Source organism: Cyprinodon tularosa, unplaced genomic scaffold (assembly GCF_016077235.1).
Source record: "Cyprinodon tularosa strain WSP-4 unplaced genomic scaffold, ASM1607723v1 ctg907, whole genome shotgun sequence".
Taxonomy (NCBI): domain Eukaryota; kingdom Metazoa; phylum Chordata; class Actinopteri; order Cyprinodontiformes; family Cyprinodontidae; genus Cyprinodon; species Cyprinodon tularosa.
Window position 1 is genome coordinate 138905 of NW_024039682.1, and position 19962 is coordinate 158866.

General features: G+C 37.1%; 1 protein-coding gene across 8 annotated transcripts in view; it reads left to right on the forward strand.

Annotated features, from left to right (window-relative positions):
* The window catches only part of utrn (utrophin), a 207941-nt gene that overhangs the window by 137928 nt on the left and 50051 nt on the right, over positions 1-19962 (forward strand). For all 8 annotated transcript variants that reach the window (XM_038274309.1, XM_038274312.1, XM_038274311.1 and 5 more), the window contains 4 exons: positions 2478-2552; positions 6156-6357; positions 7853-7938; positions 9273-9430. In XM_038274309.1, the coding sequence (XP_038130237.1) occupies positions 2478-2552; positions 6156-6357; positions 7853-7938; positions 9273-9430 (521 nt within the window). The remainder of the gene's footprint in view (positions 1-2477; positions 2553-6155; positions 6358-7852; positions 7939-9272; positions 9431-19962) is intronic.

The following is a 19962-nucleotide window of genomic DNA, read 5'->3' on the forward strand; positions in this document are numbered from 1 at the left end:
GAATCTGCAGGTTGTAGGAGCCACAATGCCCATTTTGCTATTTGACCTCCTAAATTAAATTTGTCAGGAGCCATTGAACTAACCATATTCCAAAACTGAATTTGAAACCTAGTAACTGTGCGGATCATATTTTTAAAGATTGAAACAAGAAGAAAAATACAAGAAAACAGATATTTTGGTTTATGTATTTATTTATTTATTTAAAAGGGACAAACAGCATGTACTAATAAACAACAGGAGCTCAAGGCTAGTTTCCATCCATATTTCTGTGGGATAGGGGAATCAGGTACATGGAGATATATGGAGGCAACACCTCCTGTCAGAAAGTTGCATAAATAGATTAAATAATATTAACTAACTACAATTTTAATGAACTTTTTTGCCATGGCTTCTGTTAAAATGCTGACAAACATGTATTTATTGTGATGTAGGTAATTAATAACCTGGACCTGGTCCTCAAATCAAACAATTAGGATGGTCTTTCTGAGCCAATGTATAGTTGTATGGCCAATCAGGAGACAATTTAGCACAAACCATTGCTCTAGATTGAAAAAAAAAATTCAGGAAAATAACTAAACCTCATGGTTTTTTTGATAATTATCTTTCAAAACAATCAGCAGTATCATTCCGATCCAGGAGCTGAATGGTGCATGACTATAAAGGGCCAAATTGGTTGCAGGTTTTATCAGTTTAGAAAGCTATAAAAGATTAATGAGAGAGGATGAAAAGGATCCTAAATAAGTAATTTTTTTTGAACAAATACAATGAAAGACGTTAATTATCATATTAGAACCGACAGAACATTCATTGTGTATCTGTGTGTGTGGTAGTTTTTTATACCTGCTTCAGCTTGAATATTGGTCAAAATTGTCTCTTAGGCTCTGTCCGAATGTCCGCCATAATCACTATATTGGGCACTATATAATGGTTATGCCATTTTAGATGAGTGTACGAATGTCTAGTGGATGAAAAAGTAGTAGAATCGAAATTTCCCACAATGCAACTTAAAAAGTAGTGATCATCCATGGTCAATAGACAAGCAGATATATCCCAGAATGCTTTGGGAGGAGAGCTGTCCTCCCAAAGCATTATGCTCTCACAGCTAATAAGATCCTGCAGGCACTGTGCGGTGGAGGCGCAGTTATGTCACCAACAGGGAGCGAAAAGCAGTGATCATCTGTCCGAGCGGTCAGTTAACCATGTTCACTATGAAGACCATGCTCTATATAGTGATTGAGGGATTTAGGGGTTAGGGAGGACGTTCGGACACAGCCTTAGATTCTCTGATTTCTTTGATCTTATTTGATATTTGTTCAGAAGTAAATAAGGATCTAGAAAGCAAAGAAAAAATGAACAGTACATCTGTTAGATGGAAAGAAAAAAAGAGGCCTTGGTGTATGCAGAATGGGCTGGTACTGTATGAGATTCTCAGGCTATGAAATGAAGTAAAACACAAAATCCTCCATTATAAACATAAATGGAGTCCAGAATAATATTTATCTACTGGTAGAATAACTCTATCTGAAACAGATATTGTGTTTTGCTGCTTAATTTATTTAACATTGAGAGGTGTGGATGGTAATGATTTTGTTTTGATAAGGGGGATGGACTGCAGGACTAGATATTTTCACAGCTTTACACATAATGTCAAACAAATTATTAGCAGAGAGCTTAATGTACAACCTCTCCAGAAGAGAAATTAAATGTAAGCAGTAATAACACAAGCATAAAATAGAGGCCATTTTATACAAAGTCCTATGAAAGGTCAAGTTAAAACAGGTCTTCGTCAATCAATCTTCAGAGCTGAAGTGATTTACTAACTGTAACGATACCTGGAAAGCAAATCTAAAGGCTCTTTGTACCTGTAAGAAGTGTTTATAAACTAGAATATCTACAGAAGGACTGACATTTTCTCTGTTTTTTTAGTAAAAAAAATAATAATAATAATACTTAAGGAAAATAAGCACTGTAGAGGTTTTAAATGCTTACCTGATAGATTAGGAATTCACACCAGAGGAGTGCACACTTTGTATTTATCATTAAATAAATCTAGATTTTACATTCAACCTACTTCGACTGTTATCTTACCTCTTTGATACTTCCTATCAATACCCTAATGCATGTCTGGTTCCCAGTGGTAAGGGCAAAAACAACTGTTCATTAATAAGCAGACTGATTGGTTATGACCTCAGAAAGTCGGGCAGCATTTTCTGTAGGGCAGCAGCTCAACAAATAGCTCTATCCGTCCTCAGAGATGGAAACTTGCTGACCTAATTACACATATCCTGCATTAGAACTGTTCTCCTCCTGGTTCCCTCTATAGAAAAGTTAGATTTGAGTGAAGACACACGTTCTGCTTATGATGCCCTGCAGGCAGATTTGTGTTGCTGTTTTTTCCCCCTGATCTTCCCACCTTCATTTTTTTCCCAGTTGTCAATTCACCTTTCATCTTCCTGTCTTTTCTCCTCTGCCTGCAGCGGACTTAAATAATGTGAGATTCTCGGCATACCGGACAGCCATGAAGATTCGCAGACTACAAAAGGCCCTGTGCTGTGAGTAAGATACACACATTCTCACCTTTGTGTCCACAGCCAGAGTCTGCTCCATTTTCTCCTCTCTTTCAGGGAAAAGGTAATGATTTGAAATTTTGCCAGGTGCTGGGTCAATGCAACATAGGTGGCAGACATATTTTGGCTTTTAAATTACATTTTGCTGCATGACTGTATTGATTTTTTTTTATATGTGCATCTGCTGGTGGGGGATGTGTCCACCAGTCGCAGCTGTTCCTGGTGTTAAGCTTGTTGACTACAGCCTTATTTTGGTGTGCACAGGTGTTTTTTTTCCCTTCATAATCTTTTAGCTCATATTTTCTGCTTTGTAATGGAAGCTTTGAGTAAGGCTGCTATTACCTACAGTCCCAGGTGGCTCTTACACATACCTTCCTACTCACACACAGTCAAACACACTTTACAGTTGCATGGAGATTTCCTCCTGGGTGGTTTCACCCAGCATGTAAGCAGCTACTTGGAGTCATAGCATTGTAATAATGGTGACAAATGATGACTGTTATCCAGATGCTGACATAATGAACGCAGCAGATCACTGTTAGAGACCCCCTCTCATTTATTCCCTGCTGTTTGTTGAAAGTTGGAGAGAGAATGGGAATGCTGTAAGGATCCAGAAACGCCAAAAACAGACATTGGTTTGCTGTTTGTGCTGCTTGTTGCCGTTTTTAAATGAGTTTTCTAATGATTTAGGTGTTTTTGTTTGCAGTCTGATTGCTTTTATTATCTAATGGTTTTGAAATGAAAATAAATATGTAGAACTCATTTTGATGCCTGGATTCTGTATCATTAGATTAGAGCAAACATGTGGGATGGTGAAAAAAAAGGAATCACTACAGAAGGATCACTATACGTTAAGTTAGATTAACGTGACTCTCTGTAAAGAAAATCCATAAGAAATATTCAGTACAAGTGCTTAAAATAGGTTTAAACTATGACGCAAGTCCAGAGGCAACTATTTTAGAAATATGGACCAGCTTCAAGTCAGGTTCTTTAAAAATGAAGCCAAAGAGAATTTTGGTTTCAACGTGTTGCTCATAAACTTCTTTTGTTTCATCGGAAAAATATTCCCAGAAATTCATGCAAATGTAAAGTATCTCTGTTTTTTAATTCTTCGCCAAACGCTAAAGGCAAAAATCTGAATTTGAGTTGTCTTGAATGAACAACTCTGAGAGTTATAGGCCATCAAGCTCATTATTCTTTTTTTTTTTGTAGAAATGTCAGTGTTTGGTAATAAATCCTGAGATTCAAACCTTGGGATCAGAAGTTTGATGAAAAAAAACTTTAGGGTCTTGTAGTTGAAGTTCCTACACAATTTGGAGGAATCTGGATTTTCAGTATTTTGCATATCTGTCCATTCATTTATCCATTCATCTATGAAAGTGGATTGAGCGATCGGTTTACCTTAGAGAAAGAGTAAGCTTTCTTTGAAAACCAGTGAAGTACTCAGGGATGACCTAAACTTGAACCTTAAGTGTTTGTAACTCTAATTTGCTGTTTGACTTTTCAAACTAAACAAGATATAAGGTGTTAATTAACATGCTTTAAAGTGAACAAGCTTTAAACCTAATGGGCAGAGAGAGCCCAGCTGTTCTCTCTCTTCGCCTGAAATGGACCAAGTTGCTGATCTAGTTTGATGCTGAGCAGATGGATAAGCCAAAGTATGGTATTGATTAAGTCATCAACCTCCTGGCATAAAGGAAGAAACGCACAATGACCAAAGTAATTGCGTTCCTGTGACTTATTCCCCCCCATAAGTGAAGTTTCTTCAATAATTAAAACAGAAAGAATCCCCTAATGGGGACGTTTTCATCGGTTTACAAAATTGAAACTTTGTTGATCAGTTGTTAGAAACCTGAGTTCCTGGTGCTCAAAGATCGAATAAAGCCAAATTAGATTAAGAGCATCAGTGTACATACATCCAGGTCTTATAATAATGTTAACCTACCTTAAAATGAACTGTAAATATCAGCAACATGTTCATATTTTAAATATTTCGAGTTTTTTGGCAGTAGATACCAGCTTTAGGTAGTTCCTATCACCTTTATTAATGAATATTTTACTGTAATCACACTCTCTTTACATGGATCAGAGTTTTTCTCCTCTTCGTCCCACAAGCAGACCCATTTTTGTGGGTTTCTAAATTGACCGTGTATGAACGCAAAATAGCTTTAGTCCAACCCAGATGAGGAAAGCCTTTGTCTCTTCGGACTCAGTACGACGTCATAGAAGTGATGAGATGTTATCAAAATTCTACTTGTTCCGCTGATTGTTGTTTAGCAGTGCTGCTGCAAGCATGCAGTGGATCTTCCTCTGCTCCACGAATGCATTTTCCAATACCTTTACAAAATTAATAATTAAAAGTCTTATGCAGCCATAATAACAGCATAAATATGCATTAGAGGTGCTGCATGGAGTCTGTGCTTTGTCCTGCCAAAGTCTTTCTAAAAACATCAGATGCATGGCTTTGTTGTAAGTCCACTTGCAAAAATTACAATTTGCAAATAAATTTTGATTTCTGATTTTGATAACTTTACTGGTTTGAATAAACCCTAAATGAGGTGTAGAGATCTCATTGTATTAATAAACAAACTCAATAATTATGGGTGTCAGATGTCTATTAACCATTACTTCAGATTGCATTCCTGCCTTTAAACAGCAGTTTTTGTTTGTACTCCTTATAAACCGATTTCCTGGAATAAGGGCCATGTTTCCAAATCCAAGGTTGAGGTTTAACAATAAAAGAGATAAAACGGAGCACATTGCCCCTATATTTTTAACTTTACAGTTATCTACTGTTATCTTCCTTCATTAAAACTTAATAAAAACAGACACACCTTTAAACTGTCTTGTTAAATTATTACACCTTTTGTGTTCTGCTGACTTACCTTTTAAACAAACACTTAAGTCTGAGTCTTTGTCAATTTTTTTATTGTGATGCGGATAAAGATCAAATAATTTTTGATTTCTCTACTTTTATGAACGTATTTTGGCTTTCCTGAGTTGCTGGTGTGAGAGCATGCAGCTGTCAACTTTGGATTTACTTCTGTTGTAACTTGGTCGTCCCATTAGATGTTCTTTTTGTCCTTTTTTTTTAGATCACAAAAGTGACGAGGAGAATATGATAAAACTATGAGATATTGATTTAACAATAATGGCGTTATTTTTGTCTGTGGAGTAGGAGCCAACAAATTAAATTAAAAAGCCGACTGCTACATTAACTGCCTCATTTGTCTAGACTTTAGATTTCTTCCATATTAATATTTCATTGCTCAGATTGATCTCTTCCATGTATTCCCAGCAGAAGCTTCCATTGACTTGTTTTGGAATATTATAGCTGAAACGCCCTTGAAATATTTAAGGTTTTGTTTTCTATATATAGCACATGCCTTTTTTAGCTTGTTCTTTTCAGTCTAGATTTGCTTTAAATCTTGTAATCTGAGCTGCGGTAAAAAAATCATGGTTTGTTTTTCTCATTTCAATTCTTTCTCTGTCTGCTCTCTTCCTCACCTCCCTTCCCCTTGACTTTTATTTACTTCTCTTCATTCCCCCCTTTCCCCCGGCTTTGTCCTGAACTTTCCCTTTCTGCAGTGGACTTGCTGGATCTCAGTGTCGCCCAGAACACCTTTGAGCAACACAAACTCACCAACAACAGCCACCTGCTCTCCGTCCCGGAAGTCATCAACTGCCTGACATCCATCTATGATGGCCTGGAGCAAGAGCACAAAGACCTGGTCAACGTGCCTCTCTGTGTTGATATGTGTCTCAACTGGCTGCTCAATGTTTACGACACGTGAGTAGAAAATCCATCACAGAAATATCTATCAATCTATAAACCTTGGTTAGTGACATAAAAAATTGATTGGATTATGCTGTATGAGAAAAAAAAATACTAGTATATTATTAGTGAGTGGAGAATGGTGCAAATAACAGCTTAGAAGCTAGACTAATACTTGTACACTCAACAAATCCAGCCTATATGGAAGATTAACAAGATGAAAGAGTATTTCCAAAAGTTTTCCAATAGTTATAAAATACCCCACTTCATATTCACTTCAAAATTTTGTCTTTGAAAGAAAGGCTCTGGTTGTAAGTTTTAATTGTGGCCGTTTAGTGTATTAGCCAATTTAGCAGCTTTCTGACCAGAGAGGACCTACGAAAATATAAAAAGCAAATCTTGCAGTGGAATTGCTTTGTACGAGACGTTTTGTTTTTGTCATCTTTTGCCCCGGTGTTTAGTGCCACTTCCGTCATTTTCTGTTTGCCTCTTCCTCTACCATATTTCATCACCCAGTTCTAATAATAAAAAGATCAATGTTCATTACTGGCTTTCTATTTAGTTTCTTATTTATGCATCCTGTTGCAACATTTCAGTCATTAAATATACAGAAAGTGGTTGCGTATTTGTGCCCAGGCATCTTGTGCCTAGAATACCTATTTAATGTTATTCTTAATGCTTATTTAGCTTAAATTTATCACAATTGCATCTAGCATCAGAGTAGACAGGTTCCATTAATAAAGCATTAACCTGCTTTTGCATAACCTTCAATTATCATTTTATGGATATGCTGACATGTCTGTCAAAGTTATGCTGAAGCACAGAGTCTTGCAGACAGGAGTTCACTGATGTGAAGGATTTACTTTTGCATTGAGTCCCTATGATTTAGTTGTATTTTATTTTAAAGCCTGGAGCTTTAAAGACAACAACTGCTCAGTAAAACATGGCATTGGCAGCATTATACTGTGGGATTCACCTAAGCAGGGTCAATGAAGCAGGTCAGAGCAAATATTACTTTCTATCATCCAACTTCCGTGCAACTGAAATGCATTCAAGTGAAAACACAACAAAATGTTCAGTGCTTATAAAAAATCTTAAGGGAACGCGTGTTTTCAGGGAACACACATAGATTTAGCATTATGCTAATTACTGTGGTATTGTCAGTATGTCGTACCTACACCATCAAGCGCCTTGGTTGGCAGGAAAATAAGCTGTTGCGTAATGTATTTACCAAGAGCTGACATTCACATTCAAATTGGCATGAACACATCATCATCTGTGTATAATTAGGTGTGTCTACATGCTGTAAGCCAGTGTCGTTTCTGGTGTAAACACTGTTTGAGGGTAAACAGAATATGGAATTAGAATAAAATATGCACACACACAAACACCTAACGATTTTCTCTTATTTTCCATCCATGTATTAAACATTGTTGACATAGAGATTCTCGCACTAAAAATATAACCAGCAAGACTATTCATGGTGTTGTGTTGATTTCTCTGTCTGCAGTGGTCGCAGTGGGAAGATTCGCGTCCTCTCCATGAAGATTGGCTTGCTGTCTCTCTCCAAGGGGCACTTAGAGGAGAAGTATAAATGTGAGTGAAAGTGAGTGGGTGATGTGTGTTTACGGGGGTACGCGTGTTTGGAAATGCACAGCTGTCCCCGCTCCCCTACGCAAATCTTCCTGCACCCACGCTGCTTCACTACAGCTGTAATCCTGGTAGTATTAATCAAACACAGTAAGGAGGGGGGACAAAGCGTCAGTGAATGGTTTGTCTAATTGGATGAGAGACCTCCTACGTTCCCCCTGTTCTTGATTGAATTCTGCCTTTTGATTGTTTTTTTTCTCTTTTTTTTTCTGGAGGATTAGACGAAGTGAGCATTGGCTCGCTGCATTGGGAGACGACTTGTCAGTCTGGCTTCAAGCTCTTTGTCTCTGCTGCCGTATATCTCTCAGTCCGTCTTCTTTCCCTGCCACAGCCTGCTCCATTGTTCATCTGTCCAACAGTTCCTCTTTCTTTATTTTCCTATCTCACTTACCCTTGCTTCTCCCCCGTTCTTCCTTTTCCTCTTCCTTTCTCTTTCCATGGTATGAACCCCATCCCTGAGCTTATTCGTTCCACTGGCAGTTCCTATTAGCTTGAGGAGGGCATCAAGCACGGTTGATTGCATTCTTCCTCCTTTACTTTAGTGTTTCATTTGCTGTCAATCCCATGCATTTACTCTCACTGAATTGCACAGATCCCAAACCAGGTGTTCTGCAGTTTTACACTCCATAGTTGCAAATGTCATATCTAATTGTTTAGCAGAGAGTCACCTATTTTAGCTGTGGGTGTTGAGCGGTCAGTTGTCTTGAGAGCTAAATGTAATAAAGGGGACAAGTAGGTCACCAATGCATATAATTGTGGAAGTGTGCACATGTTTTACGGAGGCTGGCATCGCAGCCTGTGCTGCAAGGAGATCAAAGGCAGCTAAAAAACTGAGCAGAAAGAGTGGTGACAGTGTTCTCCCTTTCTCCGGTTTACACTCTGTTCTTTATTTTTTATTACAATATCTTTGTGATCTTTCATGATGTTTTAAAAAACCGTGAACATGTGATAAATTTCACGTTCCCCATAGGCCTCCTTATCCAGTGAGGCTTTCACAAAGTTGGCAGCAGGGAAGATAGATTAGCTGGGGAACATTCTAGCCTGGAATAAAAGACAGATTCAATATGAATCTTTTCCTGTTTTTTTGCGTCTTCCCTACAAGGCTCCTACCTGTATGTTACACACATCTCCTCCCACTTGCAGCTTTACCATCTCTCATTCTCCCTTCGCATCTATTTATACTTGCATATTTCTTCCCGATATCACCCACATTTTCCAGCCTATTCCCCACTCCTTCGTTCTAATTTTATTCCCTTTTATTTTGCTGCACTCCTCCACAGATCTCTTCAGCCAGGTGGCGTCGGCTGGTGACACGTGCGACCAGAGGCAGCTCGGTCTGCTGCTCCATGAAGCCATCCAGATCCCCAGGCAACTGGGGGAGGTGGCCGCGTTTGGTGGCTCCAACATTGAACCCAGCGTCCGCAGCTGTTTCCAGCATGTAAGAAAACACCAAATGTTTCAAAGCTCATCCCGCAGCACTTAATGGGGTCTTGCAAAAGTATTATATCGGTACTTTAGCTACAGTACATCTCAGACACATAGTTTTTTTTTTTTGATTGATCATTTATTTCGAACACTTAATAAAAAGCAAATATAAGTAAATTAATAAAGTCATACAAAACAAAACAAAAAAAGAAGAAAAAAAAAAATAAATAAAACATATGTACATCCCATCATGTTCGAAAAGGAGTAGGAAGAAGTAATAAAACTTATTAAATCCTACCCCTGTTCTATATTAACATCTACCAATGTTTAAGCATACATACATATCTATATATACAGACACACACACACATACATATATACATATATATATATATACATACACATACTCATAGATACCTATACATATATATACACACATGCATACTTACACATACACCCGTATCTCAAACACATACACACATACATGCATATACATACACACCCCAATTACTATAGACAGTATACACATATCTCTATCTATGTACACGTATATCCATACATATCCATAAACCAAAAACCCTATTCTCTCACACTTTTTTTTTTTTTTTTTTTTTATTATTTCATCTCTCTTGACTTCTTATCGATTTTAATTCATAGTGGCAGAGCAAGTTCTATTCCCCCTCAAGCCCCCTCCTCCCTGTATCTTGTAAAAATCATTTGTTTATATTTGTTTTTAAACTGGTTGATGTTTGGACATTGCTTCAAATCCATGCTCAGTCTGTTCCATAGCCTCACTCCACTATTTGTTATACAAAATCTTTTCCTTGCAGTTCTGTATCTTTGAATCTTAAAATTAGTTATCTCCCTTAACACTAGATGTCCCAGAGATTTTCAGTTTTCCTGCAAGCCCCCCTCCCCTCTGCAAGTTTGTGTATTCACTCTGCCTTGCTAACTGTCCCTATTGTAATGCAAATAACCTGTGATATGACCAGCCCTTCTACATTAAGACTGGATAAAGGCTGAAACAAACTGGCATCAAGACCATGTTCCAAGCACTTTTCAGTACATGCCCCTGCAACATCATACCTTTTTGCAGGAATATATTTATATGTCATATCTAAATCTTTTATTTAGGCAAACCTATTGAACAACCAGATATCATAGTGGTCCTAGTTCCTGAGCTGAGAACAAGTCATAACCATGCTTTTCCAACAAGGCAAGGCAGAGCCTATTTCTATTGTCCATTCACCAACAGACTCATTCATATTGCAAAGCTCACTATATGAAAGAAAGAATAATTGTATTTTGTCTTGTCTCGCCTTTTTATGTCATTCAAAATTTAATCTTAGAGAATGACAAACAGTATGCCTTTAGTATTGGAGTAACATTTATGTCACAAAAGGAACAGCCCTAGTCTCTTCATCTCACAATGCTGTCTCATGTGTTCTTCCTTTATTGCCTTTTCTTGCATACAAATGTTACGAAGTTCATTTGCAAGTAGCAGAATTAACTTTGGTGGACTCTCTTTGGTCCCTGTGCACGGCTTGTACAACACATGCTCGTCTGTTGCAGCCAAGGTTGTACGCCAAGCCAAGCCAAGCTTGAAATCTCAATAACTCTGAGTCGATCTGCTGGGCCTATTTATTCTGGGAGCTAGACTTCCCACCCACAACCTTTACATTTCCCCCTGCCGCCAGATTGGAATTTGAGCTGGAAACGGGTTTCCAGCACAAAACCGGCTTTCCGCTGGAAATCATGAGCGGATGATGTTTGCTTGTTTGCCCTTTAGTAAATAGGGCAGATGGTCATTGTTGTATAAATATTCTTGTCAGCTGATAGAGATGTTTTCATTGTACAGATCAGTTGGGGGGACTGGAGCCCAATTCCCACCCCAAACAGCTCAGTTTTGAAAAACAACAGACAAAAGGTATACGCTCAGAAAGTTTTTTTTTTTTTCAGATAAAGAAAAACAGTCTACATATGGATAAAGCACTAAATATAATGTGGAAAAATGTAAAATGCAATTGTCCCATCTAGCAGTTTCCACATTCCCATGGCAAGCCTTTCCTACATTTGCCACAGGTAAATTTGCCGCAGTGGACACAATGTTCAGTACTTCTGTTGTTATTGCAGAGTATGCGCACCTGGCATTGAGTCTTTTTCTGCTGGGAAACTCTCATCTCACGACGTAGCTGTTTTTGCTCTTCCTCTTGTGTCTTTTCCTGCAGGAGCCTGTTTTTGAGTTCCTCTGAAAGCTCCAGCATGAACAGTCGACGACTTTCTTTGGATCCTGTACACGCTGTGTACAAAACAAGTGCATTTGTGGCGGCCATGTCAAGCAGGTTATAAAACACAGCCATAGGCCACCTCCGTGTTCCTGCACGCACAGAGTAGTTGCACAGTTTCTGGTCCATAATATCAACACCACATTTGAGATGGTTGTAATCAACCACAGTGTTTGGTTTTTGTTTTTGAATGTCCACAATTTCCACTCTGTGATGCATGGTACTCAGGCATTACACATGTATTTTGTGTCCAGATCTGCTGCAATCCAAAACTTGATTCCAAACTTGTCAGGCTTGGATGCAATGTACTGCAAAAAGGGGCACCGAACCTCGGACGGAAACAGCTGCTCATCCACAGTAACATGCTGTCCTGGACTGTAGGACGACACACAGTTCTGAACAAACCACATCCAGATGTCAGAAATTGCTGCAAATTTGTCATTGTGTATGCGTTCCTTGCGGGTGTCCTTGTTGTCAAAACGAAGGTACCGTCTTATTTCAAAAAAACGGTTACGAGGCATTATGGGTTTGATATCTGCGTTTCCGAATTTATTGGCCCACATGTGTGGCATGGGACCAATGTAACCCATGGCAGCCCTTCGAAAAAGGATTGCAAGGAAAGCCATCAGCTCGTAGACACTCATCTGCCAGCTGGGGTTTGTTCTGAGGGCCTCGTGGACTGTGCAGTCTCTGATGGTCAGCAACATGTTCATATCCAACAAACACAGGAAGCTGCGAAGGCGGCTTGTGATTTTGCGTTTCGCATAATCTGTTGGCCCTCCTGATCCATTGAAGGCAGTCTGTGGGGTTTCAGGAACAGAAAAGTCTTCAACTTTCCAGTGGGACCAAACAGTGCCATCTTTCGCCTTCTCTATGGATCCAGGCATTGTGCCAACATCAGCAGTTTTTTGTTCTTTGCAAGGAGGGGAGTTGCCGCGCACTGTGTCTTCCTCTTCATCTGATGTAGCCTCAGTGTTTGAACTGTCCCGCTCAATCATATAATTGACCACTCGGCCCCTGGTGCGTCTTTGGAGGGGAGGATTTGCTGGTTCGAAAGCAGTCGCATTCTCATATGAATCATCCTCTTCACTTGAAGAATCGGTTGCGCCGTTTTCATTCTGAAATGCTAAGTCTCCAACAGATCCACCATCAGATTCGTAGTCTGGCATGCTCTGAAGCATGGCTAAAGCCTCTTGAGCGTTCATCCTTCTTGGTCGCCTTGGTTGTGCCATGGTGAATTCCGGGTGAATTCTGAGTCTGTGTGCTGTGCCTGCTTTATTTATCCCCACAGAAATTCTGTAAATTACTCAACTCCTTGAAAAAGCTCATTTAAAACACAAAGGGAAGCAACTTTAACAAAGAAACCCCAGCACACCAGCTGAAGTCACCAAACCACATTCCTACATTTGCATTTGATTTGAAAATGGAGCACCAGAGGAGAGCCGTTAACACCTTTGGGGGGATACTTGATACAAACTAGGTGCAGACTAAAGTCTGCATTTTGGGACTTCTAGTGTTAAATCATACCCCCCCTCTCTCTCATAAAACAAATTTGTCAAGTGACTTGGTAACAGCTTATTTCTAGCTTTAAATAGAAATTGTGCTGTTTGGAATTCTATCATATCATAAAGCTTCATGATTTTAGACATTATAAATAGTGTGTTGGTGTGTTCTCGATATCCAACTTTATGAATTATTCTCATGGCTCTTTTTTGCAATATGAACAGTGGCTCTAGTGAACTTTTATATGTGCTTCCCCATACCTCTATACAGTAAATTAAATGAGGTAAGACCAAAGAACAGAACAGAGCATGGAGTGATTTGTAATCTAAAAAATATCTTACTTTGGCTATTACAGAGATGCTTTTAGATATTTTAGTGCTGATGTATTTAATATGAGACTTCCAGCAAATCTTGTCATTTATTATCACCCCGAGAAATTTAGTTTCATATACTTTCTCTATATCAACCCCTCCTATCTGTACCCGTGCATGATGATTTATTTTTTTGTTACCAAATATCATATATTTTGTTTTACTCAAATTTAGTGACAGTTTATTTTTATTTAGCCAGTATTTAATATTAATGAATTCTGAGGTGATAGTGTCCAAAAGTTGCTGTAAATTCTCACCTGATCCTATTATATTTGTGTCATCCGCAAATAAAATAAATTTGAGTTTTTGTGATATCTTACATATGTCATTAATGTACATGATGAATAATTTAGGACCCAAGACCGACCCCTGTGGTACACCACACACAATGTCCAAACATCTTGACTGATGATCTCCCATCTTCACAAATTGCTTCCTGTTTTTTAAATAACTTCTTACCCACTCTAGTGCCAGTCCCCTGCTCCCATATTGCTCTAATTTGTTAATTAATATATCATGATTTATAGTATCAAATGCTTTTTTTAGATCAATAAAAACCCCAACAGAATATTTCTTGCTATCTATGGAATTTGTTGTTTCTTCTATTAGTTCAATTAATGCTTGTGATGTTGATCGATTTCTTCTGAATCCATATTGATTATCTGAGAGTAAATTATGTCTTTCTATGAAATTGTCTAACCTGTAATTGACAACTTTTTCCAGAATTTTTGAAAACTGTGGGAGAAGAGAAACCGGTCTGTAATTTGTGAAATTATGCTTGTCCCCAGTTTTGTACACAGGAATAACTTTAGCTATTTTCATATTATTGGGAAATTTACCGGTTTGTAATGATAAATTAAAAATATACATTAATGGTTTGGAGATCCCATGAATAACCTTTTTTATTATTTTCATATCTATTTCATCATAATCAGTAGATGTCTTGCTTTTACACTCGCTAACAATATCTATGATTTCCTTCTCATCCACAGGTTTAAGGAACATTGTGCTTGGATTTCTATCTATTAGATTATCTTCATTGAATGTCACTGGATGTTCAATTTCATTTGCAAGTTTTGGTCCGACATTTACAAAAAACTCATTAAACTTGTTAACCGCATCATCTATGTTATTTATATTTTTTTCATTTTCTATAAAATACTGTGGATAATTAATATTTCTAGTTTTATTTCTAATTATACTATTTAAAATATCCCATATACCTTTTATATTGTGCTTATTCTCATCCAGTAACTTCTTGTAATAATCTTTCTTACAGTTCCTCATAATATTAGTTAACTTATTTCTATACTTCTTGTATTTATCTTCTGCTTCCTTAGTTCTATGTTTTATAAATTCTCTATATAGTGTATTTTTCTTTTTGCAAGCATTCTTCAGTCCCTTTGACATCCATTGATCATTCATATACTTTTGTTTTCTGTAGTATTGTTTAATTGGACAATTTTTATCATATAATATTTTAAATGTTCTTAAAAATTCATTGTATGCTTTATCAGTATCATTTTCTTGATACAAGAACTCCCAATCTTGTCTTAGTAACTCATTTTTGAATGCATCCATAGTTTCTTCAGACCTCACCCTTCTGTACAGTGTTATCTTGCCCTGTTTATTTTTAATTTGATCATCATTATAGATTGTAAAGACTGGAAGGTGATCACTGATATCATTTACTAATAATCCGCTTACTGTATTATTATCCATTTCATTAGAAAATATATTATCAATTAACGTTGCGCAGTGAGTTGTGATTCGGCTGGGTCTGGTAATCTTGGGATGTAACCCAATACTATACATTGTATTTATAAATTCATCCGTCAACTTATGTTTATTTGGATTTATCAAATCTATATTAAAGTCGCCACCAATAAACATGACTTTATTGTTTGCACTTGTGTAGTGATCTTCCATCCAGTTTTTAAAAGTATCTATATTTGAACCTGGTGTTCTATATATACAGCTTACAATGATATTTTTCTTTTTTGTCCGACTTATTTCTATTGTTATACATTCAAGCACATTATCTATCACAGTTGACATATTTTCTATCACCTTATAATTATAATTCATATCCACATACATAGCTACACCACCACCATTTTTGTTCTTCCTGTTCACACACAACAACTCATATCCATCAAGTTCGAAATCCATGCCCCTTTCATTATTAATCCATGTTTCTGATACCAAAATTATATTAAACGACTGTGTAAATTGATTTAAATAGTCCTTGATCTTACTGAAGTTAGCATACAAGCTTCTACTATTGAAATGGATTAATGAGATTTTATTTTCAATAGTAGATCATAAATGTGAACTGAAAGTTAAATATAATAACTTTTTTTACAAATAAGAAACCAAACACTGAGATATGTTCCTGTGTTTAACTTTTATCTGAAGGTGAAACCCATAGCATGTCTTGTAGAGCAGTGAACTCTACATTAAGTCTCCTCCATGTTCCACATGTCGTCTGTAGGATGTGGTTGCAGCATCATGCTATGGGAAGAAGAATTATCCTTCGGCACAGAAAGGGAAGCTTGATAGCTGGATTTAGCTAATTTTCTAATTTAGAGCATGTGAATGCTTTGGCAAATCAATATGTCAAGAGTGTTACACGCACATGAAGATAGTTTAACAGGCCTAACTGGGAAAAATATTCATTAGTAACAAGAATTTGGTTGTTTTCAATTAAAGATAAACTATTGATCAAAAGCTATGGTAAAAAAGACAAAAATCTTCAGCTTACTTTAGAGACGTGTTCAGTTTATACAATAGTTCGATGCATTAGAATGTCATAGGTAAGGTTTGGCTCCAGATAAAGTTTCATGTAAAACAGATCGAATAAAAATGCCTGAATATTGTTAGATTTTAAGCGGCACTCTTTAAAAAAAACAAAACAAAATCAGAACACTTTTCTTGTTATTGATTTTTTTTTCTTTATCTATTATTTAACTGGCAATCAACTGGTTTTCCTTAGATGGAAAAGCTTTTCAATCAATTTGACTGTATGATCTGGTTGAATTGTAAAGTGCCTAGAGATGACATGTGTATATAAATAAACTGAATTGAATTAATAACAACTGTTATTCTCAAGGGATAAACATGAAAAACCAGTCAAAATATTATTTTCTCCTAACGTTGAACATTAAAACCTTTTATTTTTCTTCAGTTGTAGCACAATAAGGGTTTCTTTGTCACATTTTTGATCTTCCTTTTTTGCAAACTGTTTTTTTTTTGTCAGGCAAATAACTTCACCATAAAAGCTACTGTAGAACTCTTCTTGACAACTTTATGTTGAATGTTCTATCTAGTTTCATGGTGACCATCTAGGTTCTTTACTCAGGCTTAATTATAGACTTTACTATAGTTTAATTAAGCTGTTCTCCTCAGGGAGTCACTATTTTATTATACTCAGTTTTTCTCATCTCATGCATTGGTCGTCATAAGGAGACAGATACAAAATCCAGTTTAACTTATTTTCCTCCTTGCGGGTTAAAAACATAGAGTGAAGCAGATATTGCAGCGGTAAAGATCTCCTACAAGTCCTTGTTGATGTTGCTTTAAAACACACATGGACATAGATGGTTTGAGAACGCATGAGTACACAAACATGCAAACCTCTAGAAACAAATTGCCACCAGACTCAGTCATGAATCTCTATGTCAGCTGTAGTTCAGCTCCTCATTAATCATTTAAACGTCCAACAATGTTTTGGCAGGCAAAACCAGAAAATACACACAATATCTCCCAGTAACCCACCTGCATAAACACAGTGCAGACTTTGTGCATCAGTAAGTCCGTCCAGTGACGCTGCAGAACCCCCAAGCTCATTCGTTTTAACGACTCTGTGATGAAGGAGTCACATAAATTTAGCCTCCTTCGCCGTCCTTTTGTCGCGCTGCTTCATTTTTCCATCCATCCCTCTGTCCAGTCATCCTTTCAGCCAGGCAGTAATTAATCTGTAAGTGCTATAATTCTGCAGTTAGATGCCAGGGAGAAAAGACAGAATGCAAAGATGAGACTAATGTATGTGACTGAAGTGACGGTTAGATTATGCTGGCAAAGGTCAGAGGAAGGGTGAAGAGTTTAATGATGATCTGAGATGTCGGTGGGCTGAAGAATATATCCGAGCTAATATTCTCCTTTTATCCGAGGGTAAAAGTCTCCTTTGAATTTTTTTAAAGGATCAAAAGAAACTTTTATTATGCATAACCACAAACACCTGAATACTATTCATACTAAGGCTGCTTTAAAGTTTATTTAAAGGGGGTCAGGTGTAAGGTTTCAGAAAGAACAACAAAATATGGAATGAGAATAAGGAACACTCATTTGAGGACCAGAATGTTCACATTTTGGATAAAGAAAACAGGCGATTATGTTAAGAAAGAAAAACCAACCTTAAATAGGGGGTGGACTCGTGTTTAAGCTCTCAAAAACCTACAATGCAGCCATGGAGTTGATTCCATCCTGCCGCTATCATCTGAACCCCCATCCCCATGCAGGGGAAAAAACAAAATATCATTTTCAGAGGCATAGACCAGTATTGGGTATTGCAGGCTAACAAAGAGCCCAAATGACTCCCCATTCCTAAGGGACAGACCCATTCTTCTGGTTCAATTAGCTTTTTTTTAGGCCAAAATAACTTTTTGGGGTACTATACTATATAAAGCTTCTAAGTCAACACTAATTCTGACATTTTAAGTTGAGAAAGCTTCCTGGATGGGAAGCGAAATGTCTTCAAACTTTGAAACAAAGTCCAGTGGATTGTTTGTTTTTGTTTTTTTTTTACTTTTTTGGGGGATTATTTTTATCATTAGTTGTTTTAGTTAGAATAGATCGAGTCAAAACATTTAAGCAGCATTTTATGCTCCAGGCTCCTTAATGCAAAGGTTCCCAAACTTTTCTTGGTGAGCCGCCCTTTGATTTTAGTTTTCCACCATCCTACCATTCATTTAGCCAGGTGATTAAAGAAAAGTCAGCTGCACTAAACCATACGGCACTAAAATTCACTACAATCTCCTTTTAATCACTAAAAACATGTTTTAAAATGTAATTTTTTAGGCGGGAAAGTTTAACAGTGTAACAGAAGTCAACGTTGTCATGAATTTTTTTTAACTTTTCGTAGTACCTCCTTGAATATTATAAGTCAAGGTTCTGAAATATAATTTTATTAAGTTTTATTTTTTTTTCTTTGTCGAGGATAGTCTTATCTTTTTTCTAAGCTCTAAGATTAGACAATTTTCATCTGAGTTGATGATGAGTACAATAAATAAAAATGTTTGTTTTTATTTTTATACCATTGTAATATATTATAATGTAAAATATCTTTGGGATATTTTAATGATTCATTTGTGAAGCATTGGTTAAATAGCTCCAAACATCTGGGAATATTATATTATTATTTCTCATTAGTCTTGTTTTACATCATATATTTATTTTTAGTCGTACATGCTAATGAGGTAAAATGCTTGTCGCCTTTTACACGATGAGCTTTCTAAATGGAACAGGTGAACAGGTACATCCTTTTCCTTTCAAAGAAATCCCCTTCTTATTGCCGGTGTTTTCTGCCCTGTGCTTCCTTCTCTCCCTCATGTGTCTGGGAGGATAGAAAGGTCACTTTGATTTGCTTAGAGGTAACATCAACCATAGCAAAGCTGCTAAGTAGTGAATGGACTCCATGGTGTTGAGTTATATATTGTTCACACTGTTGTGCCAGGTGTTTGCCAGCCAATGCAACTACACACATGGTTTAGATGCATGTGTAAATTCATCTGGGTTAGTTGTTTTAATAAAGACAATACATTTCATTTTAAAGCTCCTTTCAAGAAACCAGAGGACTCTGAACATATTAAGGGGAACAACATAAATGGATAAACAATAAAAACAAAAGTAAAAATGGATATAAACATTAAAAAAGAGCAAAATACAGCAGTGTAACAGATGGAGGGAATGTTTGAGTTTAAAGGCAAGTTTTAAGTTTTGAGATGTGATTTAAAGAGCGAAAGAATTAATATTACTGAGGTCCAGAGGGAGGGGGTTCCAGAGTTTTGGGCCATCCCTGGAGCCCATAAGAACCAGTCGAGAAAGGACAGTGAGATGGAGAGAGGAAGAAGATCGGAGGGAATGAGAGGGAGCAGCAGTGCAGATAAATATGGAGATGTCCTCATAAGCAAATAGAAGAATTTAAACCTAAACTTCTGAAATCGATAGGAAGCCCGTGAAAGTGGTGTAGATGAGCAATGGTGGGATGACGTGATGGGAGGAGGGTGTCCATGTGATAATGTGGGATAATACATTATATCTTTGTTTTAACAGTTTGAAACAGTGAATAGACAAATGAAATGCAGTCTCCCATACATGTTTCAGGA